The sequence below is a fragment of the Vicia villosa genome, linkage group LG7, assembly GCF_029867415.1.
Source record: "Vicia villosa cultivar HV-30 ecotype Madison, WI linkage group LG7, Vvil1.0, whole genome shotgun sequence".
NCBI classification, from domain to species: domain Eukaryota; kingdom Viridiplantae; phylum Streptophyta; class Magnoliopsida; order Fabales; family Fabaceae; genus Vicia; species Vicia villosa.
In genome coordinates, this window is record NC_081186.1 from 41431365 (window position 1) to 41456547 (window position 25183).

Here is a 25183-nt window from a genome sequence, read left to right on the forward strand (position 1 = left end):
AATTCAAATTTTGAACTGAGGAACCGGTTCCCACCTAGGGACAACCCGGTTCCCCATAGTAAACCACAGAGAGCTGAAAACTGAGAATGTTGGGAACCGGTTCCCCCATAGGGACAACCCGGTTCCTAAAACCTTTATTTTGAAATTTAACTTTGAAAAAGGTTTTAAATGTTCTTTTGAGGGATGACACTTTGTAGTATGTTTATGATATGCATGAAAATATATTTGTGAACAATTATATGTCAAAGTGAGTATTGTTTATACCTTTGACATTTTAGCTTGATTCTTGAATCTTCACAATTTCTTCAAGACTTTGAAATGATGTATTTTTGCTTGATACTTGAAATTCTTTTTGCACATCCTTTATAAAAGCTTGATGTCCATATTGTCTTCATCAAAACACACTATGCTTGAGAAGCTTGCATTTACAGCGCACTGTAAGCCTGTATGCGCTGGGAGTAGAGAATCTGTGAGAAAACCATAACACACAACTGTTTAAAAAAATACGTCCCAAGTGGGGTTCGAACTCCCATCTCTAAGATCAACATCATGTCTCTTTGCCAAATGCGCTGGAATTGTTAGTCGTACATTGAATAGAAACAAAATGATAAATATTAAAACGTTAGAATGCAGAAAAGTCAAAAAGCAATTCCTTGTGGGGCCCAAACTCTGCACGCTCAGCCAATAAAACATGGAGATAGGAGTGGCTGACTTTGACTTGCCAATGGGGAGCGGCCACACGCGTGGAGAGAGGGAAGGACCCTTGACCGGCCAATAGAACATGAACACGCACGCGGTCCAAAGGCTGATGCACTGTTCACCGTCTTCTTTAACTTACCTGCGGATTTAGCTTTGATTTCGCCTGCGATTTTTCCTATAGCCATGGCTGGAAAAGTCGAACTCGAACAATATACGTTAAACGAAATTAATAAGCATCCAGGGGCCCTAATTAAGGTATTACGAATTCATTGGTAGCACTGGTTCGGTCCATAACATCCTGCAAAGTGAGATCCGAGCAAAAACTTCTCTTGTGCCCTACCAATGGTGATTCGCGACCTGGGCACTATAGCTTCAATCCAAGGATTCAGGTATCTTCTAAAACATGCCAGGAACTTCTTAACATCAACAAATCACGTTAACACGCAGAGGTATATGAAAAACGAATTTTGAAAAGGATGAACAAATATGGTAATCATGGTGCATGAAATCTAGGTATCATTACGTGTCATATATTACCTGGACTTACCACTTAACGCTTCAGGAGTAGAATGGAAGCAGGGAGAGGCTCTGAAAATGCTTGGGACAAGAGATATGAATTTGCCCTAACTTTGATGTTTTTGTCACTTAGAACCCTAGGTTTCTCCTCTCACTTTTTTGTCCTCCCCTTATTGCTGAATGAAAGAGCCTTTATAATGAATAGAATTATGGTTGAAAGCTTGGAAGAAATCAAATCTTTTGATTGAAAAATAATTGAAAGAAAATTTGATTGAATTTTGCATGAAAACTTGCTATATTAGTATCCAATATATCCAATACTCCCTTGAACGAAATTCACTTGATTGGCCTTGATTTTTTGATGGTATATTGAATCAAATTTGGAACCAAATATAATCTTTGATTATTTCTAGCATTTTATTCAATTTAAATTGAATTTAAATGATTAAACTCAAAATAAAATAAATAATAAATACTAAAAATGTTTGGAATGGCCTATGGGTCATGGATGGACCATGGATAAAGTTTGGAGTCAAATATTTGGGCCCATTTAGTTAAAAACTCAAAATTCTCCACTTTGCCCTTTGTGCACTTCCTCAAAATTGCCCGACTTCAACCATGTGTATCTCTCTCAATTTTTATCATATGAACATGTTCTAGGACTTTTAGAAAGCTCAAAGAGTCCTTTAAACACTCCTTTTGGTTTCATCTTCATTGAAGTTTCCAAGTTCATGTACACTTCTTTGCAAAAAGATGATTTTTTTGTTGACTTTTAGAAGGACCTATAATGTTTTGATCCATATCCCTTAAATGAAGCATTTTTAGACTTGGCATATGATATACAAATTTGTAGAGAATTCAATTTCCTTCAAAATGAGCTTTGGATGGAAAATTTCTAATGTTCTATGTGAAAGTTATGGCTAGTCAAAGTTGGGTTGACTTTCTCCTTAAAACCCTAATTTAGAAACTTAGGTTTTTGATGATTTTGGAGTTTTTCTTGATGAATCATGATCAACCCTTGATCAAATGATGAATCTAACATTGAAATGTTGATCAAAAATCAGAAATTTTGACTGTACTTTGACCACCGTTGACTTTTAGGTCAAACTAGTCGACTGTTGACTTTTGAGTTGTTTTGTGAATCAAAGCTTGAAATATAGTGGGCAAATTTTGAGGTATGACAACATGTTTGGTCAACATTTTTACATTAATGCAAAACTTAACTTTTGAATTTACATTCAATTTACAATTTTTTCCACTGTCGAACTCTTTACTTTTTTAGTCAAGTTTCACTTTAACTTGTTTTACTTTCATAAAGTGATTTCACCCACTGTCGAAATCATCCATATTTTCATTACCTTCGCTTTATTTGGAAAACTTTATGCACATTGTTCTAAGACTCCCTAATCGTTCTTGCAAATAACCTTGAATAAGAGACTAGCGGTGTTTACCAAAAATTTAAGGTAAACACATTTGTATATAAATACATTTTATATTGTATCAAATAAATTTTCTATTTTACAGATAATCAACACAATACATATTTTATTTTAATCAACAATTACCTTGATTTAAAATATAAAATCCTTATTTTCAAATTTTAAATATTCATTTTCTTTCATCTCACAAGTCATTTTTTCTCTTTTGTATTTTAATATAATTGAGTATATATAATTATTATTTATTTTAAAATTAATAGTTAATTTTAAATTTAGATATGTACTCCCTCAATTTCTTATTATAAGCAAAATTTAATTCCCTCAATTTCTTATTATAAGCAAAATTTAACTTTTTAGATTCATTGAATAAATTATATATCTAGTCTAAATACATCATTTATTGAATGAATATACAAAGTCAAATTTGCTTATAAAAGAGAATGGAGGGTGTATCTGAATGCAATTTTCATCCTATCAAATAAATTTATCGGTGTGACGCACGGTATCTAGATAGTTCTCCGGGTATTATATTTTTTTTACTAAAACAACAATTGACCGACAAGTGCTCTACTATAAGTTGCAGGAGTATCTAAGTTTTTTTTTTTATCCAAAACAACATTTGACAAACAAGTGTTCTACTATACAGCTTTCTTCGCCATCTTGGCTTTTTTGGAAGATTGGTGACATTGATGTTGGACGGCACAATGGACAAATGGGCATATAACAGATACATTAACAGTCAAATGTATCACAAAAAGTAAAATTGATTTGTAATAGTGAACCAAAGGGTGTACCTACATTTTTCTATCAATGTCAGAACAAACGATCCATTTCTTAAACTAAACACTGCATTAATTTAAATTTTCAAAACTAATGATGTCTGACAATGAATTTGAATTTAATTATGTAGCAAATCCTCTTGGTTTGGATCGCACTTAGTCACTGATTATTAGTTGGTATAATATAGACTTAATTGAAAGGGGCACCAAGCAAAAGGCGCTTCACAATCATAAACAAACAAAATTGCATCTGCTACGATACACCAACCAATTTGATACTGATAATGAACAATAAGAATTGGATTTCGATGATAAATATCTCCATACTGTGACTGAATATGCTGCTGTATGTTAACTCACTGCTCAAACTCATATTGCTTAATTTTATGTCAATTGTCAGCTTCTCTCCTCTTGGAAAGGAAGATGCTGCTCGTATCATTACTGTTAGGACTAGGTGGAAGAGCCTCGTAGCTTAAATATCACATGGACTATTTTTATTTGTAAAACTCCTAACACTTGCATTGAAAATATTAATCATTAAACAATTTAATACTTTGGAGCACAAAAGTTTGCAGCAATGACGTGAAAATGTTCTCTCTTTTCCTATTGTCAATACTGGCTTATGATCCCATATACTAGTCAGAGATGTCATAAAATCATGAAACTTAAAAGTGAAGGGGAAGAAACACAAGACATATAGACTCAAAGTCGCCCCAATTACCATAAGAGAAACCTACAGTTCTGTAGAGATCAAGATTTGTTGCAGTAAATAATGAACTTGATAACACACTTTATTATATTCAACAAGTTCATCATCATACAACAACATTATTTGGACAAGCATTTCCATTCTATTTCTTACCAATAGCAGCTCTCCATTTGATCTGAAGAGCTTTGGAAAGCTTTACAAGTCTCTCAGTCTCGGGTATAAGCCCGGCGACAGCAGGGTCAGCAACAAATCTCTCAGCCCATTTCACCAAATAAGGAGCCTTTTCTTCAACCAACACTTTCCTTTCATACTCATTCTCTATCACACTAAGCCATCCCAAAAAGCACCCAAATGCAACATCAAGATACCCAATCCTGTCACCGCCAAAAAAGGGCTTTCCTTTACTGCATTTTTTAAAAGCTTCCTCCATCCTCTCAACCACTTCTTCCATCACCTCAAAATATGGCTTCCTTTCCTCCTCTTCTTCAACAGTAATTATGCTTTGCATACAAGGAAACCACTGTACCATTTCCGCACATAAAATTATCTTCTAAATCAAACAAATGATTTCATTACAAAAAAAATGGAAAGGAAATAGCGAAAAAGAAAGTACCTTTTGATCTATATAAGCAGCCCAGAATCGAGCAAGAGCTCTATCATAGGCATCAGACGGGAGAATAGAAGGAGCAGTTGACCAAGTTTCATCAATATATTCAACAATGATGAGAGACTCACAGATGGGTTTGTCTTGGTGAATGAGAACAGGGACTTTGCCATAAACAGGATTGGATTGAAGAAGAAGATCACTTTTGGGGTTAAAGGTTTCATGCTCTTCAAAGTTTTCATAATCAAGTGATTTGATGTTAAGAGCAATCTTCACCCTTATCACATAAGGACTTGACCATTTTCCAATAAGCTTCACTTCTTCACTCTTCGCCATTGAAATTGAATATCTATGGTGAATAATGGTGGAAATTTATAATACATTGTTTATATCAAAATATCCTTTTTGCAGTGACGTCATACCAGCAGACAATACAAAGAAACAGAAACAGCATCTGGATGGATTCCAATAACATTGTTTATATCAAAATATCCTTATCCTTTTTGTAGTGACAGTGACGTTATACCAGCAGACAAGACAAAGAAACAGACATGTAACACCTGGATGAATTCCAATAACACTTTGCATATCTCTCAACTGAACCCCAAATTATTAGAACCTCCCCAAGGAGCAAATTTGATCTTTGGCAAAATCCTCTGGCCTACCTGAAAATTAAAAACAAGAGAGACATAGGCATAAAATATTAGACCAATCAAGGACCAGAAATGTGATGCAATACAAGCAAGCAACTAGAAAAATCTCAGAGCAAGCTTGGAGAAATGCAATTTGTGAATTGTGAATTGGATTTGAACTACAAAGTTCGGCATTGATTGCAGTTCTCTATAACAGGATTTGATGGATGGCTAAACCACACCGGAAAAATAGAAGGTTGCAAGAGTTGCTTTAATTTAAAATCTCTATTTACATCTTTCTATTGGAAAAAAAATTCTCTATTACATTTCTGTCTTATACTGAGGGGGGCAAAAGGGACAAAGGCTAAAGCACATCCATCTTGCAGGATCTCAATCCAATAACCTCAACAAACCTTGAACTGTCCTTTTGAATTTGATGATGTTACTACTCCTAACATTGTGTGTTTGTGAAAAATCTACTTCAGTGTTTAGCAGAAACCTGAAAGTCAAGTGTCAGACTATGATGACAAAAATTGGTGGTCGGGTCCGGTCAACGTAGCACCGACATTTCAAATGGAAGGTGTGTTTGCCATGTCTCGGTGTCTGACGACAAAATGACACCAAGACATATTTCATCTGCTCAAATTATTATCGGTAATGGCATGTCAATTTCAGGGCCGTGTCCGGTGTATATACTTGATAGGTTATGATGTCGAATTAACTTTCAAGTGATCCACCAAGAAAGATAATACTGTCCCTGATAATTCTGTCATAAACTGCAGACAAAAAGTCAACTAAGTTTCCTTAACAAGACATTTCTCGATTGCTTCATCACAAAGCTCAAGAGTGATTTCCCAATTCCCTTCTTCGTAGTTCACATCGACAAAAATATCATATAAATCTTTCTCAGCAACCAAACCATGTGTTCTCATCTCGTCAAATATCTTCCTAGCTTCCACAAATTTCTTCCTCTTATAGAAACCTCTTATAAGAGCGTTATAGGAAGCAGTGGTAACACTAAATCCTTTTTCAACCATTTCTTTATGCAGGAAGCCTGCCTCTTTCATGTTTCTAGCCTTACAATGCCCTTTAATCAAAATATTATAGGTGTTGCTGTCTGGCATCACTCCTCGTGCGTGCATACTCTTGTAAATCTCAGTAGTTGCACGCATGTTATTTCTAATACAGTACTGCTTCATAAGAGAATTGAACGTTGTGGCATTTGGCATTATACCCTTCTCTAACATCCATTTGATTAACCTTTCACCTTCTTCCAACATCCCTGACATGCAAAACCCATTCATTAGCACATTGAATGTAACAATTGTAGGATGAAGTCCTTTATCGAGCATAACTCGCAGCAACTCGTGTGCCTTGGCCATTTCCCCCATCTTACAATATGCATCCATGAGTGTAGTGTATGTAATTGTGTCGGGATAAAACCCTGCCAGATCCATTTCTTCCATAAGTTTTACTGCTTGTGCTATATTTCCTATCTTACAAAGACCATTTACGATCGTGTTATATGTGCAGACATTCGGTTGAAGTCCCTTTCTAGACATTTCATGAAGAAGCTCATTCGCTACATCTATCTCTCCATTCTTACAAAGGCCGTCAACCAATGCAGTATAAGTGACAACATTAGGAGTCAGACCCTTCTGAACCATCTGATTGTGAATGGAGAAAGCCTCCTTCATTTCACCAGCCTTGCAATATCCATCAATAAGTGCCGTATAAGTAACTTCATCCGGTTCCAACTCTTTCACAAACATTTCATTAAACATTTCGCGAGCTTCAACCATCTTTCCAGTCTTACAAATCCCATGAATCACAGTAGTATATGTAACTAAATCAGGAACTATTTTCTTACGCCTCATTTCATTAAACAGTTTGCACGCACCCGAAAAATTGTCAGACTTGCAGAAACCACTGATGAGAGTCGTATACACCACATTATCAGGAAAAACACCACATTTTCTCATCTCTCTCATAACTCGCTCCGCGTCAACCACTTCACCATTCTTACAAAGTAGTAAAATTATGTTATTGTAAATGTATTCATTAGGTTTCAACCCCTTTCTCTTCATCTCATCCACAAGCTTCAAAACCTTGTCAAGCTCTCCAATTTTACAATATCCACTAACAACAACACCATAACTTACAACATCAGGAAAACTCCCTCTATGCTCCATTTGTACAAGAAGGTTATGTGCTTCCTTCACCTTACCCAATTGACAGAGACAATGAAGAACAATATTATACGAAACAGTATTCCAGCAAACACCCAATTCAGGAAATTCTTCAAACACCTTAACTGCAACCTTAATCCCCTCGAAATTTCCAGACAACCTAGACAGAAACAAATTACAGGAATCTACAGACACAACAACACCGTATCCTAACAACTTATGAAAAAGCTTCTCAGCTTCTAAAACAAACCCAGTTTCAACCAGCACTTGAAAGAACACATCAAAAACAAGAGGGTGTGAGCCCCAATCTTTATAAGTATAAATCAACCTCTCAGTAAAAAGATCAAAAGACTTCGAAACATCCAACCGCGGCGTAGCCCAGAACTCAAAAACAAGTCTTTTAGCAGTTTGGATATCGTTTGAAGCAACAGCGAGATGAACGACAATGCAAAGTGATTCCAAAGTGGGGTGAAGTTGTTGCTGTGAACGGGACTTTACCCAGTTGAAGAGGTTTAATACAAGTTGGTAATCTTCTTTTATGTTGATGAGAACCCAAATGAGATGGCTTGGTTTGAAGCGTGATTCGTAAGGTTTGAGAACGCGGCGGAAGGGTTCTAAACGGCGGCGTTTGATGGTTGTGGTGACGTGGCGGATGAGGTCGGTGTCTGTGACGGAAGGGTTTCGTGGGGAGTAGTCGGGAAAAGGGCGGGGAGTAGTTGAGAAGTTGGCGCCGGCGGTGGGAGAGGGAAAATGGTGTTGATGGAAACGGTGGAGATAGGTGATGATGGATGTTCTTCTCTTCATGTGTTGTGCGGAACAGTATAATCCATCACAGTGTTAAGGATAGTGTTTCATTGAAATTTTGATGTTTTTAGTCTTCATTTTGATAATCTGCGGGTGGCGGGTGGTGGTGGTGGTGGTGCGGCTATTGTGAACGGCGGAAGAATTGAACGGTGTGTCGGGGGAGAAAGAATGACCAGGGCTTCTGCCTAAACCCCAAAGGCTCCAAAGTAATAATTAAATCAATTTTAAATTCTCATTGAAATTAATTTTAAAGTTGTTTGTCCTAATTCAATTCTACAAAACCGACTTGTATGGTAAAGATTGTCTTTACTTATAAGTATATGTTCAGATTATATATTGACTAATGTGATACTCTTAACACACTCTATCCCGTATAGGACTAGACAATTGGAGCGTGAAAATAAATGGTTGGGTGGTTCGATAGCAAAAACTTGATTGTAGGTGGTCCACCGAATCTTAAACCAGACTCTGATACCATGTTAAGAAATATGATTTGACCTAACCTAACCCTACAAAATAGGCTTGTAGGATGAGGATTTCCCTCACTTATAAGTATATGTGCCAAGGTGGAACTCTTAATACTAAACAACAATGATATATCCATGATGTCACATGACATCCATATATGGACATATATATTTTGCCTTGTAGTTAAGGGGTTCTGAATTGGATAAAGCTAATATGAGTTTCTGAAAGGTCGGTCTATTAATCATCTGACCCGCATACAATATGGAGGGTCATAGAGCGAAATGGTGGGATTGGGTAGCGAACAAATTGACCTCGACCCAATGCTCGTTCTCGACTGCCATAATATTTTTCAGTTATGAATCATGGTAGAACGTGTCAATTCACGTAGTAGGAGAGTAATTGAATTCGTCATGAGGTTAACTACACCCTTATTATGGAGGATGGTTAGCTCCACTCACTCCCACTAGCTTGTCAAGGTTGGGAGATGTGTGGTCGGATTTATAGGTGTTTGAACTGATCCTCGCAACAACCACCCAAATAGAAAACCAATTCTATAACTACCACAGTCGTGTAATTGTGACATTATTCATTTTTTACTAATTAGAACCAAAAAGATTGTCTTGTGCATCTCATTGCATGCGTGGTATTCTCTATTGTACTTATTTAAATTATAGTTGGCATCCACCGTGAGGCCCGTAAAACTAACAAGAATAGAATTCTCATATGAAATACTAGCTACCTTAATCATTGTTCTGTAATGGTGAGATGAGGCACTGTCAAAAGCAATAACGGTAAAAAAGCCATAGTAAAAGATTCAGGTCACTATAGAAGAATAATGTCACTTCAACGAAACTTAGCAAGACAATGTTTTGCATCTTCAACAACAGTGACACGAGGATAATCCACCTGAAGGTGAGGAAATCATAAATCTTCAGCCCCTCTCTTATGAAATCTAGGACACACCCATGCTAGAAAACTTCAAATCAGTGTTGTTGACCAAATGACTTCAAACACAAGAGAGTAGTGAATTGTGTCATTTGGTTTTGGAAAATATATTCACAAAATTTGATTGTAAAGTTAGTCGATTTTAAGAAATGAGAATAAGAGATTAAGCAACGGAAAATAAAATAAAAGAGAGATAAAAAGATAACACCAAGATTTGTATTGGTTCGGCCTTAAACCACAGGGCCTAATCCATACCCAAGAGTTTTTTCTTGAGATTTCCACTAAATGGCTTGAGCTTTTACACCAAAATCAGGCCAACAACATTCAGTATACCAATCTTTTTACATGTTTATCTTGTAACCTTAATGTCACTTACAAAGATACAAGATAATTATGCTCTTGAATTACAATTACAGCTAAAAAATAAACAGCAAAATTACACAACTCTTAATATAAGTAGTTTTCTATCTCAACTCAAAAGCAATGTATAAAAAAAATTTAGGAAGAGTGTGAGAGAAGACAAAAGTTTGAACTCGAAAAAATCGTGCTTTGGAAGAGTGCGCATGACTCCTTTATATAGTAAAATAATTGGCTGAAAAAGAAAATAATTCATGGGCTTAGGCCGCTTTCTAATCGATAAGACCTGGAAAATAAGAAAAACCTTATTTCAGGTTCGCATCCTAATCAATTAAAAAGATTCCAATTTGATTAGGTGGTGATCTCGCTCCTTGATTGATTTGATACAAGTTCTAATCGATTAGACAATGAAACTTTGCTTTCCTAATTGATTATGACGCTTCTTAATCGATTAGATAAAAGTTAGAAGAAACTTTCAAGAGATTTTGAAATAAATGAAGATTTGTAAATACTTTTTTCTATGTGTGGGGGGTGAGTGTATGTGCGCGCGCGCGCGCGCGTGTGTGTGTGTGTGTGTGTGTGTGTGTGTGTGTGAATTTTCTTATTACCTCAAGATCTACTTTGTCTTATTTATACACTACTGATCAAAATAGGGAAAAAAAATAAAGCGTGTGACCAAAAAATCTTGCACAACTTTTGTTGCTTTTGAAGTTGATCTTTGTTTTTTTACTTATTTTTACTCTCAACTTTTTGAGAGCTTTCAAAATATTTTGAAATAGATGAAGATCTACAAATACTTTCACCATTCATGTGTCTAGAGCAACTGCTATCGAAGTATTAATCATCTCGAGATGAGACTCTGAGTGAGGTGCAAGCAATATGGACTAGAAGCTTAGGCTTCAAACGCAAAATTTGTTGAGGATGTTAGAACAAGATTTGTTCTGATCAATATTCTTAGTTTTGATGATAACAAGCATATGAATTTTATATGAGATAATGTGGTACTCTAATACTATGCAATTTCCATTTCAGGAGTTATATAAAGAGTATGCACAAATTCAGCGCAAGAAGCACTGACTCAGAAGGTTCAGCATGCAACATCAGAACATGGTCTGGCAAGACATCAGAAGATGGTCAAGCAGAATCAGAACATGGGTCTATGGAAGCATCAGAAGAACTTGAGATCAGAAGCAGAAGCACTGAAGTTCTCATGGTATCACGCTCAGAAGCACTTCAAGGTCAGAAGACAAGAAGATGCTCTGCACCAAGTTGTTTGACTCTGATGATATTCAAACGTTGTTTACACAAACATCAGATCAGAAGCAAGTACTAGACTGGCAGGCTACACTGACTGACAAAAGGAACGTTAGAAGCTATTAAAGGCAACGTCAGTAGACACAGCGAAAACAAGGCTCGAGGTAGTTGACAAAAGAGTGAAACATTAAATGCAATGCTGTACGGATTACGCAAAGCATTAAATGCTCCCAACGGTCATCTTCTCAAGCGCCTATAAATATGATGTTCTGATGAGAAGCTCAAAACAACACTTGCGCATTTTACAGAAACGCTGTCAAATTCAAAAGCTCTCAAACTTCATCATCAAACTCACTACATTGCTGTTGTAATATCTTAGTGAGATTTAAGCTTAAACTTAAGAGAAAATCACAGTTGTGATAATAGCTTTATAAGAAGCATTGTAACTCTTAAAAGAATTTGTTTACATTAAGTTGTAAGAACTAGAGTGATCAGGTTGTTGATCAGTATACTCAAGAAAGTCTTAGAAGGTATCTAAGCAGATTGTTCCTAGAGTGATCAAGTTGTGATCAGTATACTCTAGAAGACTTAGCAGTTGGCTAAGTGGAAAACCATTGTAATCTAGTGTGATTAGTGGATTAAATCCTCAGGTGAGGTAAATCACTCCAAGGGGGTGGACTGGAGTAGTTTAGTTAACAACGAACCAGGATAAAAATCATTGTGCAAATTGTTTTTATCTTACAAGTTTTAAAGCTACACTTATTCAAACCCCCCCTTTCTAAGTGTTTTTCTATCCTTCAATTGGCATCAGAGCGCCGGTTCTAAGGTGCAAGCATTTAACCGTGTTTAGAAAAGATTCAGGAAGAGAAAAATGCTTCGGTAAAAGATGGCTGGTGAAGATCCTAATAACCATACATCTACATCTGGCTCTGCTGAGCAATACAATGGAAATGGTAACAATGGTTATACTAGACCACCAGTATTTGATGGTGAAAACTTTGAATACTGGAAAGATAAACTTGAAAGTTACTTCCTTGGTCTAGATGGTGACTTATGGGATCTTCTGATGGATGGTTACAAACATCCAGTGAAAGCTACTGGCATAAGGCTTACTAGACAAGAAATGAATGATGATCAAAAGAAGCTGTTCAAGAATCATCATAAATGTAGGACTGTTTTGCTGAATGCTATCTCTCATGCTGAGTATGAAAAGATATCTAACAGGGAAACTGCCTATGATATATATGAGTCATTGAAAATGACCCATGAAGGAAATGCTCAAGTCAATGAGACCAAAGCTCTTGCTCTAATCCAGAAATATGAAGCCTTCAAGATGGAGGACGATGAAGATATTGAGAAGATGTTCTCAAGATTTCAAACGCTAACTGCTGGACTAAGAGTTCTGGACAAAGGTTACACCAAGGCTGATCATGTAAAGAAGATCATCAGAAGCTTACCCATAAGATGGGGTCCAATGGTGACTGCATTCAAGATTGCAAAGAATCTGAATGAAGTTTCTTTGGAAGAGCTAATCAGTGCCTTGAGAAGCCATGAGATAGAGCTGGATGCAAATGAGCCTCAGAAGAAAGGTAAGTCTATTGCATTAAAATCTAATGTTAAAAAATGCACTAACGCTTTTCAGGCTGAAGAAGTAGATTCTGAAGAATCAGAATCAGAAGAAGAAGATGAACTGTCCATGATCTCCAGAAGGGTAAACCAACTCTGGAAGAGCAAGCAAAGGAAGTTCAAAAGCTTCAGAAGTTCAAAGAAGTTTGAACGAGGAGAATCTTCTGGTGGCAGAAGATCTGACAAGAAGAAGGTCATCTGCTATGAGTGCAATGAGCCTGGACACTTCAAGAGTGAATGTCCAAAACTTCAGAAGGAGAATCCCAAGAAGAAGTTTCATAAGAAGAAAGGTCTTATGGCAACATGGGATGATTCTGAATCAGAATCAGAATCAGACTCTGAAGGCGAGCAAGCTAACTTTGCACTGATGGCCACAGTGGATGATGGATCAGAATCTACATCAGAATCAGATTCTGAAGAGTTATTTTCTGAACTATCTAGAGAAGAGTTAGTTTCCAATTTAACTGAACTTCTGGAACTCAAGGTTCATCTTAGTATCAAATACAAAAAGTTGAAAAATAAATTTGAATTTGAAACTAAGAAGCTAGAATTGGAAAATTCTGAACTGAAGGAAAAAGTTTTAAAATTATCCAAAGATAGTGGATCTCCTTCTGAATCAGAAAAATCCATTCCTAGTCTCAATCATATTCTGAAAGAATATGACTCGAGCTTCAGAAAGTTCCTATCTAGAAGTATTGGCAGAAGTCATCTTGCTTCTATGATATATGGTGTTTCTGGAAACAAAAGGTTTGGTTTTGGCTATGAGGGTGATACCTCACATAAATTTGAACCTGTTGATGAGTTGAAAATCACATACAAGCCATTGTATGATCAGTTCAAATATGGCCACTCACATGATATTAGGCTCACCTCACATGCACAGAGTTTTCACACTACACACACCAAGAAGCATGTGACACAACCTAAAAGATATCATGCTGCCAAACCTAAAGAATATCATGCTGTTCCTCCTGTTACTTATCATGCTAAACCCAAGTTCAATCAGAACTTGAGAAAGACTAACAAGAAAGGACCCAAGAAATTGTGGGTACCTAAGGAGAAGATAATTTCTGTTACAGATATCCTTAGAAGCAAAGAGGACAAAGCACAAAATGTCATGGTACCTGGACTCTGGGTGCTCGCGACACATGACGGGAAGAAGGTCTATGTTCCAAGACCTGGTGCTTAAATCTGGTGGAGAAGTCAAGTTTGGAGGAGATCAGAAGGGCAAGATTATTGGCTCTGGAACCATAAGTATTGGTAACTCTCCTTCCATAACTAATGTACTTCTTGTAGAAGGATTAACGCATAACTTATTGTCCATAAGTCAATTAAGTGACAATGGTTATGATATAATCTTCAATCAAAAGTCTTGCAAGGCTGTAAGTCAGAAGGATGGCGCAATCCTATTTACAGGCAAGAGAAAGAACAACATTTATAAGATTGATCTTTCTGACCATAAGAAGCAGAAGGTGACTTGTCTTATGTCTGTTTCTGAAGAGCAATGGGCCTGGCACAGAAGATTAGGACATGCTAGTTTGAGAAAGATTTCTCAGATTAACAAACTAAATCTGGTCAGAGGACTCCCAAATCTGAAATACAAATCAGATACTCTTTGTGAAGCATGTCAGAAGGGCAAGTTCTCCAAACCTACATTCAAATCTAAGAATGTTGTCTCTTCCTCAAGGCCGTTAGAACTTCTGCATATTGATCTGTTTGGACAAGTCAAAACAGCATCTATCAGAGGGAAGAAATATGGATTAGTCATCGTAGATGATTATAGCCGCTAGACATGGGTAAAGTTCTTAAAACACAAGGATGAGTCTCATTCAGTGTTCTTTGAATTCTGCACTCAGATCCAATCTGAGAAGGAGTGCAAAATCATAAAGGTCAGAAGTGATCATGGTGGAGAATTTGAGAACAGATTCTTTGAGGAGTTCTTCAAAGAAAATGGTATTGCCCATGATTTCTCTTGCCCTAGAACTCCACAGCAAAATGGAGTTGTAGAGCAAAAGAATAGGACTCTGCAAGAAATGGCCAGAACCATGATCAATGAGACCAATATGGCTAAGCACTTCTGGGCAGAAGCAATAAACACTGCATGTTATATTCAGAATAGAATCTCTATAAGACCTATTCTAAATAAGACTCCTTATGAATTGTGGAAGAACAGAAAGCCCAACATTTCATATTTTCATCCTTTTGGATGTGTGTGTTTCATTCTGAATACTAAAGATCATCTTGGTAAGTTTGATTCTAAGGCACAAAAATGTTTTCTTCTTGGATATTCTGAACGCTCTAAAGGCTACAGAGTATACAATACTGAAACATTGGTTGTAGAAGAATCAATCAATATCAGATTTGATGATAAGCTTGGTCTTGAAAAGCCAAAGCAGTTTGAGAATTTTGCAGATATAGATATTAACATATCAGAAGCTGTAGAACCAAGAAGCAAAGTTCCAGAAGCTGAAAGTCTCAGAAGCAAAGAATCAGAAGATCAAGTTGTTGCATCTTTAGAGAATCTCGAAATTTCTGAAGAGCCAACAGTCAGAAGATCTTCTAGACTCACCTCAGCTCATTCAGAAGATGTGATCCTTGGAAAGAAAGACGATCCTATTAGAACAAGAGCATTCCTTAAGAACAATGCAGAATGTCAATTAGGTCTTGTGTCTTTGATCGAGCCAACTTCTGTTGATCAAGCTCTAGAAGATCCAGATTGGATAATTGCCATGCAAGAAGAACTAAATCAGTTTACAAGGAATGATGTATGGGATTCGGTTCATAGACCAAAAGGATTCAACATCATTGGAACTAAGTGGGTGTTTAGAAACAAGCTTAGTGAGAAGGGAGAAGTGGTAAGAAACAAAGCCAGACTGGTGGCTCAGGGATATAGTCAGCAAGAAGGGATTGACTATACAGAAACCTTTGCACCAGTGGCCAGGTTAGAATCTATTCGCTTATTAATTTCTTTTGCCACTCATCATAACATCACTCTGTATCAGATGGATGTTAAGAGTGACTTCTTAAATGGTTATATAGATGAGGAAGTCTATGTCCACCAACCTCCTGGTTTTGAAGACTCTAAGTCTCCAGAACATGTTTTCAAACTTAAGAAATCACTGTATGGATTGAAGCAAGCTCCCAGAGCTTGATATGAAAGATTAAGTTCTTTCCTTCTGGACAATGGTTTCACTAGAGGACAAGTGGACACGACTCTTTTCTGTAAAACGTCTAAGAAGGACATTTTAATTTGTCAAATTTATGTTGATGATATTATCTTTGGAACATCTAATTCTTCACTTGGAAAGGAGTTTTCTAAGTCTATGCAGGCTGAATTTGAAATGAGTATGATGGGTGAACTCAAGTATTTCCTTGGGATTCAAATCAACCAAACTTTTGATGGCACTTATGTTCATCAAACGAAGTATGTGAAAGAACTTCTGAAGAAGTTTAATCTTTCTGAAAGCAAAGAAGCCAAAACTCCTATGCATCCAACGTGTGTTCTAGGTAACGATGAGGTAAGTAAGAAGGTAGATCAGAAGTTGTACAGAGGTATGATTGGATCTCTTCTATATTTAACTGCGTCTAGACCTGACATTCTATTCAGTGTTTGTTTGTGTGCTAGTTTCCAATCAGATCCTAGAGAATCTCACTTAACTGCTGTTAAGAGAATTCTGAGGTATCTGAAAGGTACTACTAATGTTGGTTTAGTCTACAGAAGATTTAAAGAATACAACTTAGTAGGATTCTGTGATGCTGACTATGCTGGAGATAGAATTGAAAGGAAGAGTACTTCTGGAAGTTGTCAATTTCTTGGAAGTCATTTGATCTCCTAGTACAGCAAGAAGCAAGCTACCATAGCCCTCTCAACAACAGAAGCAGAATATGTTGCTGTTGCTGGGTGTAGCACACAAATGCTCTGGATGAAGAGTCAACAAGAAGATTATCAGATATATGAGAGTAACATTCCTATTTTCTGTGATAATACTTCTGCTATATGTTTATCTAAGAATCCTATATTGCATTCCAAAGCTAAACATATTGAGATTAAACATCATTTTATTAGGGACTATGTTCAGAAGGGTGTTCTCTCTTTGAACTTTGTGGATACAGACCATCAATGGGCTGATATCTTTACAAAACCCCTTGCTGAAGATAGGTTTAAGTTCATTCTGAAGAATATCAGTATGGACTTATGCCCAGAATGAGAAGATGAGAAAATCTTATGTATGAATAACTTCTGAAATGTGTTAGGACTAAGTGGTTATATGAAGTTCTGATAATGATCAATTAGAAGTTCTGATTCTGTTATTACTAACGTTTCATTATCTAAGTTGATTCAGAAGCTCTTTTAAAACAAAACAGCTGTCACCAGTCTTTCCAGAAAATGAACACGTGTTCACTATTTTTGGACAAGCATGCGTGCAGTTGAGGAGACGCCGCCCTAGGTAACTGTGCAAATCATTTCATTTTGTCACTTTATCTCTCCTAACGTCATATCTCATTAAATGCATATTGTTGTCATGTTTTTTTTATCATTTCATTTAAACATTTTTTTTATTATTTTCTTTTATTCAAACAGTTTAAATAACCCGCTTCATCTTCACTTCATCTTTTTCGCTCTCTCTCTCTTTTCTTGTGTCTCTCTCTTTGCATTCTTCGCTCAAACCCTAGATTTGATCTGTAACCAAGCAAATCATCATGTATTCTTCATCAAGCTCTTCTAGCCCAGCAAAAATCACCTCCACACAAATGCTTCTTAGAAAGCATGGGTATGCTCCGTTGAAGACATGCACTATACCCACTGAAGATTTGGAAGTTCTGTGTGAGTCCACTGTGGACTTTGAAAACCTAAGAGCAAATGGTTTCCATCCTGATGCAAGGATCTTGGTACAAGGATGGTCAAACTATCTTGATAGATTGGTTGGACCAATTTATCCTGACCTGGTGAAGGACTTCTGGGTTCATGCAACGGTTACTCCAACTGCAATCATCTCCTTCGTGTTAGGGCATGAATTTGTAGTTACTGAAAAGATGATCAGGAAGTTATACAACCTGGATGATGAAGAAGGTTGCACTGGTCCTCTTCCTGGAAGAGTTAACTGGTTTCAGGTTGAACAACAAATCTCATTTGCTACCGGTATTGAATCTCATAAAACTGGTACATTGAGGGCATTTTATCAAGTGTGGGCTGAAATTATTTTGGGTTCTCTCCATCACAGAAAGCAACTATTCTCCTCCTCCGCCTACATCAGTCCTGATCACAAATACACTCTCTTCTGCATTGGAAGAAGAATTGAACTCAACATATCCAACATTCTCTTTCAGAATCTGAAGTTGGCTATTGAAGAGTCAAGGGATGAAAAACATGCGAAGTGTCCCCATATTCCAAGAAATACCATTCCTTTCGCCAGAATGATCTCAGATATTCTGATAGAAAGTGATGTGCTGGATTCTATAAGGACCACTGGAGCGTCCCAATTTCTTGGAGTTGTTCAAGGTCCTGTCTTCAATGGTGTTGATCTGTTTAGACTGGATCTTATCAAGGAGGTAACTTCTGTTGGTACAAGCTTTCCAGATATTCTGTCTAGGAGAGTTCCTGCTGCAGGATTTGCTACTTTGTTCCAAGCAGAACTTCGCAAGGCTGTCAAGCACTACTTGGAAGCTTCTGTTAGGACCCAATCTTTTGTTGATCCTGCGTGGATTCGTGGAAGAGTGCTTCCTTCTTTAGCTGATCTTCAGAAGAAGGATCAGAAGAAGCAAGAAGCAAGGCTGAAGAGAAAGGCTGCAGAAGAAGCTGCCAGAGAAGCCAAGAGGCAGAAGGTCACTTATGATCCTCTTAAAGTAGATTCGTTTCAAGCAATAAGAACTGGTAACTTCTCTAGGCAGGTATATCAACCACCTCCTTCTGAACCTCAATCTTCTACCCAACCTCCTCCTTCTGAACCACAAAACACCTTTACCATACCAAATCCTCCTCCACCATCTCTTTCTACACCTGTCTTGAACCCTACACCACTAAATATTCATCCCCCAACTCCTTCTGATATGCCATCCTCATCAACCCCCATCATAGATATTCAACCCTCATCAACCCCCATCACAGATATTCCTTCCTCCTCAATCATCCCCATATATATTCCATCTTCTTCAACCACTGCACCTCCACCTTCTCTATCCCATCCCCTAACTACCAGAAAATCCAACCCATACTGCCTTCTCTACCCTGACTACAAATTCACCTTCAACCCCCCTGAACCTGAACCCCATATCTACCTGGAGTTGTTCAGAAATGAAGTGATCAATAGGTTGGATCTCTTGAAGGATGCTTTCTTCAATGGTCTTGATGATGTTTCCACAAGAAACCTCTGGAGAAGCTTTCGCCAAGATTTTCAAGTTGGAGCTATGGCTGTTCAAAAGAGACTAGTGGCTGCTGCTCCTGGCTATGCTGGTTATCTTCTTGAGGTTGATAATGGTGTCTATTATCACCCCATCAGAAACAGGAGAGCTCTTGAGGAGAAGCCGTTTGTTGATGAGTTGTTGGACAATCCTTGCAGGGAGATTGTGGTCTGGAGACCTCAGTATCCAGTTCTGATTAGAGGCTTCAAATCTCTGTTTGACTTTCTGAGGGAGAATCCTTCTGAAGAAGACCCTGATTTGGTCATCCCAGAAGTTGCTGATCCTCCAGAAGTTGAAGGTTCTTCTTCTCCAAGGAATTTGGCTGCCATTCTTCAGGCTCTTGAGAATGGAGATTCTGAGGTGCCTGCTGCAGAATATGGAGATGCTTCTATGGAAGAAGCAGATGCTGAAGATCATCCTGCTGAAACTATTCCTGTTGAGGAAAATCAAGGTGATGATCTGACTATGGAAGTTGCGGTTCAGAATGCTATCCCTATGGACAGAAGTTGTGAAGCTTCTTCTGATGAACCTTCTCGTCTCGCAAGGACTCTGGAAGTTATTCAGAAGAACCAAGCTGAGCTATCTTCTCGCATGGATGAGCAACGAACGATTAATGCTGAGTTCCGCACCTTCATGGAGAGGCAGACTGAGAGCAACAATGGGATTCATGACATGCTGGCCAAGATCATGTCCAAGCTAGGGTCATCTTAGTCCTTGAGTCTTAGATTGTTTTCTTTGTTTGTTGCATCTGTTTTCTATGCATCTTCCATGTACTTTTGTACTTCTGATAATTTCTCCTTGCTATCAATGAAATTTATCTTTTCTTCTCTCATATTGTTTGTCTTGTTTTTCATCTGAATCTTTTATGTTTTTGATGTTATGACAAAAAGGGGGAGAAAAATGTGATAAATGATCTGATTTATCTTATCAGTTGCTAGGAGAAAGGCTCCACATTTCTAACAGACAGAACTTGCAAAGTTCTATGTCTTTGAATGTTTTGCAGGAATTGAAGATCCTCTTTAAAGCTCAACATGAGAAGCAAAGACATGGAGAAAAGAAATTTTGTATAAAAACAAGCTCATGAAAATTGAAGCAAGCTGAGTGCTACAAAGCTTCAATATCAGAAGCAAGAAGGAAGAATGTTCTGATATTCTGATGATAGAATATGCTCTAACTCATTCTTATCTCTTATATGTTCTGATGCATGTTTTTAGTTATAAAATATGCTCTGTAACATTACTGTTGTTTTCTCTGATACATATTATATGTTCTGATACATATTTTATGTTCTGATTCATTCATGCTGACTTTTGTCGTTTAGTTTGTTCTGTAAACATTTCAGGATGTAGAGATGCTCTGATGATGCTCTGGTACACTCAACAATGTTTTGATACAATCTAGCATGTAATGATTCAAGAAGAAATTCAAGTTCTGAAGCTATCCTATGGAAGCAAGAATCAGAAGCTATGAATGTTCTGAAGATCTAAGCATATGTGAACGTCTCAACTGAAATGGAAAATACTCAGGGAAGTCCTTTTATTCATAAATTTCTTCCAGTATTTATTTCAGGGGGAGATTGTTAATCTCAGGGGGAGACATATTCACACACTATGTTTATATGCTTATGCTATAGCTGTGTAATTGTCTTTAGCCATCTGATATTCTGATTGCAAATTCATATCATTTATGTATGTTTTTGTCATCATCAAAAAGGGGGAGATTGTTAGAACAAGATTTGTTCTGATCAATATTCTTAGTTTTGATGATAACAAGCATATGAATTTTGTATGAGATAATGTGGTACTCTAATACTATGCAATTTCCATTTCAGGAATTATATAAAGAGTATGCACAAATTCAGCGCAAGAAGCACTGACTCAGAAGGTTCAGCATGCAACATCAGAACATGGTCTGGTAAGACATCAGAAGATGGTCAAGCAGAATCAGAACATGGGTCTATGGAAGCATCAGAAGAACTTGAGATCAGAAGCAGAAGCACTGAAGTTCTCATGGTATCACGCTCAGAAGCACTTCAAGGTCAGAAGACAAGAAGATGCTCTGCAACAAGCTGTTTGACTCTGATTATATTCAAACGTTGTTTACACAAACATCAGATCAGAAGCAAGTACTAGACTGGCAGGCTACACTGACTGACAAAAGGAACGTTAGAAGCTATTAAAGGCAACGTCAGTAGACACAGCGAAAACAAGGCTCGAGGTAGTTGACAAAAGAGTGAAACATTAAATGCAATGCTGTACGGATTACGCAAAACATTAAATGCTCCCAACGGTCATCTTCTCAAGCGCCTATAAATATGAAGTTCTGATGAGAAGCTCAAAACAACACTTGCGCATTTTACAGAAACGCTGTCAAATTCAAAAGCTCTCAAACTTCATCATCAAACTCACTACATTGCTGTTGTAATATCTTAGTGAGATTTAAGCTTAAACTTAAGAGAAAATCACAGTTGTGATAATAGCTTTATAAGAAGCATTGTAACTCTTAAAAGAATTTGTTTACATTAAGTTGTAAGAACTAGAGTGATCAGGTTGTTGATCAGTATACTCTAGAAAGTCTTAGAAGGTATCTAAGCAGATTGTTCCTAGAGTGATCAAGTTGTGATCAGTATACTCTAGAAGACTTAGCAGTTGGCTAAGTGGAAAACCATTGTAATATAGTGTGATTAGTGGATTAAATCCTCAGGTGAGGTAAATCACTCCAAGGGGGTGGACTGGAGTAGTTTAGTTAACAACGAACCAAGATAAAAATCATTGTGCAAATTGTTTTTATCTTACAAGTTTTAAAGCTACACTTATTCAAACCCCCCCTTTCTAAGTGTTTTTCTATCCTTCAGAGGACGCATGTCAGACTTTATTCCACTAAGGATATAGTTGTGTGTGATGCAGATGTTTACTGTATAATTTATATCAGTAAGATCAAATATGACCATGTTGACCACAATAATGATATACCCGAGTGGGTCTGATAGAGCCGTAAGTATGCTAGTAATAATGTTTGGTAGGTTTTTGCGACATTATGCCGCACATCTTAATTTTTTCTTTATAAGTAGGAGGCAAAAACACAGTCTTTGGGTTGGACGATCCGCCAGTATAACCAATCCCTTTCATGTTCTTTGTAGATGTGCACATACTTAATATGACATCAAGATTATCAGTTCCATAATTTAGCATGCACACATATTTGGTCATTCCATCAAGTTCATAATTGAGATTCCCAACTTCTTTATTCAACTCAGTAATAATAAGCATGGGATAAGTTTTATCTTGAAGAAGGGCTTCAATCCTTATCTTCTGTTTTTCAACAACTTGGGATTCTTTAATCCATTTTAGGTAAATAGTCTTATATGCTTCAACCATGGCACTGTTAGAAAGCTCATCTTCATCACTGACATTCACATTATCATCAGAAAAAATATTATCACTGGTGTCATGGGCTACTTGGTCTTCTTGATGTGCAATGCCAATGTTGAATGCTACACCTTTACTCTTTTTCTCATATTTGTCCTCATGGTCATCTCAAAGGTGAAAAAGGAGTCAATCAATTCATCAACATTCATTGTGGAGATATTTTGAGCTTTCTCAATGGCGGTAACCTTCATGTCAAACCTCTTTGGAAAAGATCTTAGAATTTTTCTTACAATCTTCTCGTCTAACATATTTTCACAAAGAAAGAAGGAGTTATTAGCAACTTCATGGAGGTGAACATTGAATTCACTAATAGTTTCATCCTCAAGGTTATTCAAGATTTCAAATTTAGTGGTAAGGAATTGTAATCTTAAGATACGAACTTTGAAAGTTCTCTCATGAGCAATTTAAAGAGTTTCCCATGCCTCTTTAGCGCTAGTTTAGGTGTTAATGATTCTAAAGACATTTTTGTCAATTCCATTATAAATAACATTAAGAGAACAAGAATTCCCAAGTGCATCTTCATATTCTACAAGTGTCTTCTAAAGCTTTACTTATGTGTCCCATGTTCTGAAGATGCTGAAGACGAGGTTCTGGTGAATGAGCTATGAAGATCTGAAGACATCGCTTCTAAAGACCAAGTTCTAGAGACTCTGAAGATAAAGGTTTTGTTGAACAAGCTCTGAAGACTCAAAGACTTAGGTTTGAAGATTCAAGTTCTGATCATCTACAACATGCTTCAATCAACATACAATCAGAAGCCTTTGAAGACTTAAAAGATCAAGGACGGCTTACATGTGACTTGAGCATAAAAGTACTAAAGTAAACTATGACCTCTAATCTTATAGGGTGGCGTAAGGACAGTCCAACATGTACTTTTTATCTACCATTCACACCATGACTGTTGGGGACTTTAAAGTTGTACTTTGCATTTCCTATTCTGCCCTCCAACGAATCTATCCTTCTCTATAAAGGAAGCCATTAGAAGAAATTGAAATCAACGAATCAGTTCTACAAATCTACACCAAAGTGCTGCACAAGTCTGTTAGAAAAATTCTTTGTATAATTTTGTAATTTTAGCAAGGAGCTTTTATTCATATCTTGCTTATCCACACTTTTGTGTTACTTTACTTAAACATTGTATAATCTGCTTATTAGAAGCATCTTGTAATACACACTTGTAATTAACTTAGTTGATTATTTCTTTAGGGGACTGGATGCTAGTCAGAAGCCTGAGAAGACTGTGGTTGCAATTACAATGATTTCACGATAAGGCTCAGCTGAACTTGTTGGGATTGTCATCAAGGCTGATCAGAGCTTATTGTGGTTATTTCCTTAATAAGTCTAGGTGCTAGTAAGAAATCTCAAGAAGGCATTGGATGCGATCAATGTGGTTGTTTGTAATCAGTTTGGCTATAGTGGATTAAGTCCTTAATGAGAATGAAGGTTTAGAAAACACTTATAAGGGGGGTTGAATAAGTGTTTCCTTTTTCTTTCACAACAACAATAGACAAAACACAATTATTTTTATTCTGGTTCGTTTGCAACTCAAACTACTCCAGTCCACCCGCCAAGGTGATTTCGCCTCTCTCAATCGAGGACTTAATCCACTATAATCAAAATTGATTACAAATGCACAACCAACTGTTATGACTAACGATACAATGCACAAGCCAACTGCAAGTGACTAAGACAAACTAGTCCTAGCCCTCTTGAGAAATCTGACCTAATTGGTCTTTCAAGGAATTAACTTTTAATAACAGTGTTTCAGATCGCTTCTACTAAGCTTTAATCACAAATGTGATATTTCACTAAGTTTTAGTATAAGGAGTATAAACTCAGTATATTCAATCGAAAAAATATTTTTCTTCAGCGTAAGTGTTCTTCGTTTGTATATGAGCTCATCTCATTTTCTTTTCAAGAATTCTTCTATATATATATATAGCTTCAAGAATTTGTCTGTTGTCTTGATCTTTGGAGAGAGCATTAAATGTTTGCGTGTTTTCTTTTTGTTTTTGTTTCTCTCAACGAACTGCGTGTGTGTTGCTTCTTCAATCAACCTTGGGAATTGTTTCATTTGAGTGCTTCAGCCGTCTTTTAATCATTATGTTTTTAACGGCATCTTATCTTGATTCAGAATTTTGCATCTATTCATAACTTTTGTTCTGACTTGTGAATATAACTTCTATTAGAATATGTGTACTGCGGTTGGTGCATTCACAAGTTACTTCATTAGAACTTCAGCGGCTTTTCCTTTCAGCGTTTGTTCAGCTTTACATAAAGTTCATGTTCTGATGGTACTTGTATTAGAACATCTTCTGAAATGAGAAACATATAA

General features: G+C 36.9%; 2 protein-coding genes across 2 annotated transcripts; both read right to left on the reverse strand.

Moving 5' to 3' along the window:
• Positions 1-3726: 3726 nt before the first annotated feature.
• Positions 3727-5220, reverse strand: LOC131620474 (glutathione S-transferase U17-like). Its single transcript, XM_058891557.1, has 2 exons — positions 4756-5220; positions 3727-4662 (listed from the first exon to the last, which is right to left on the reverse strand). Exons 1-2 carry the CDS (start codon positions 5080-5082, stop codon positions 4285-4287), a joined length of 705 nt encoding a protein of 234 aa, XP_058747540.1. The 5' UTR covers positions 5083-5220; the 3' UTR covers positions 3727-4284.
• A 952-nt stretch (positions 5221-6172) lies between these two features.
• LOC131620473 (pentatricopeptide repeat-containing protein At1g05670, mitochondrial-like) lies at positions 6173-8580 on the reverse strand. Its single transcript, XM_058891556.1, has one exon. The coding sequence runs from the start codon at positions 8369-8371 to the stop codon at positions 6173-6175; it is 2199 nt and encodes a 732-aa protein (XP_058747539.1). The 5' UTR covers positions 8372-8580.
• Between the last annotated feature and the right edge of the window lie 16603 nt (positions 8581-25183).

Bases quoted from the DNA above. Each gene is read 5' to 3' on its own strand.
- LOC131620473 (XM_058891556.1), bottom strand. From the start codon at position 8,371: ATGAAGAGAAGAACATCCATCATCACCTATCTCCACCGTTTCCATCAA.
- LOC131620474 (XM_058891557.1), bottom strand. From the start codon at position 5,082: ATGGCGAAGAGTGAAGAAGTGAAGCTTATTGGAAAATGGTCAAGTCCT. The intron at 4,663-4,755 runs GTACTTTCTTTT...GAAATGGTACAG, and splicing joins CTGCTTATATAGATCAAAAG to TGGTTTCCTTGTATGCAAAG.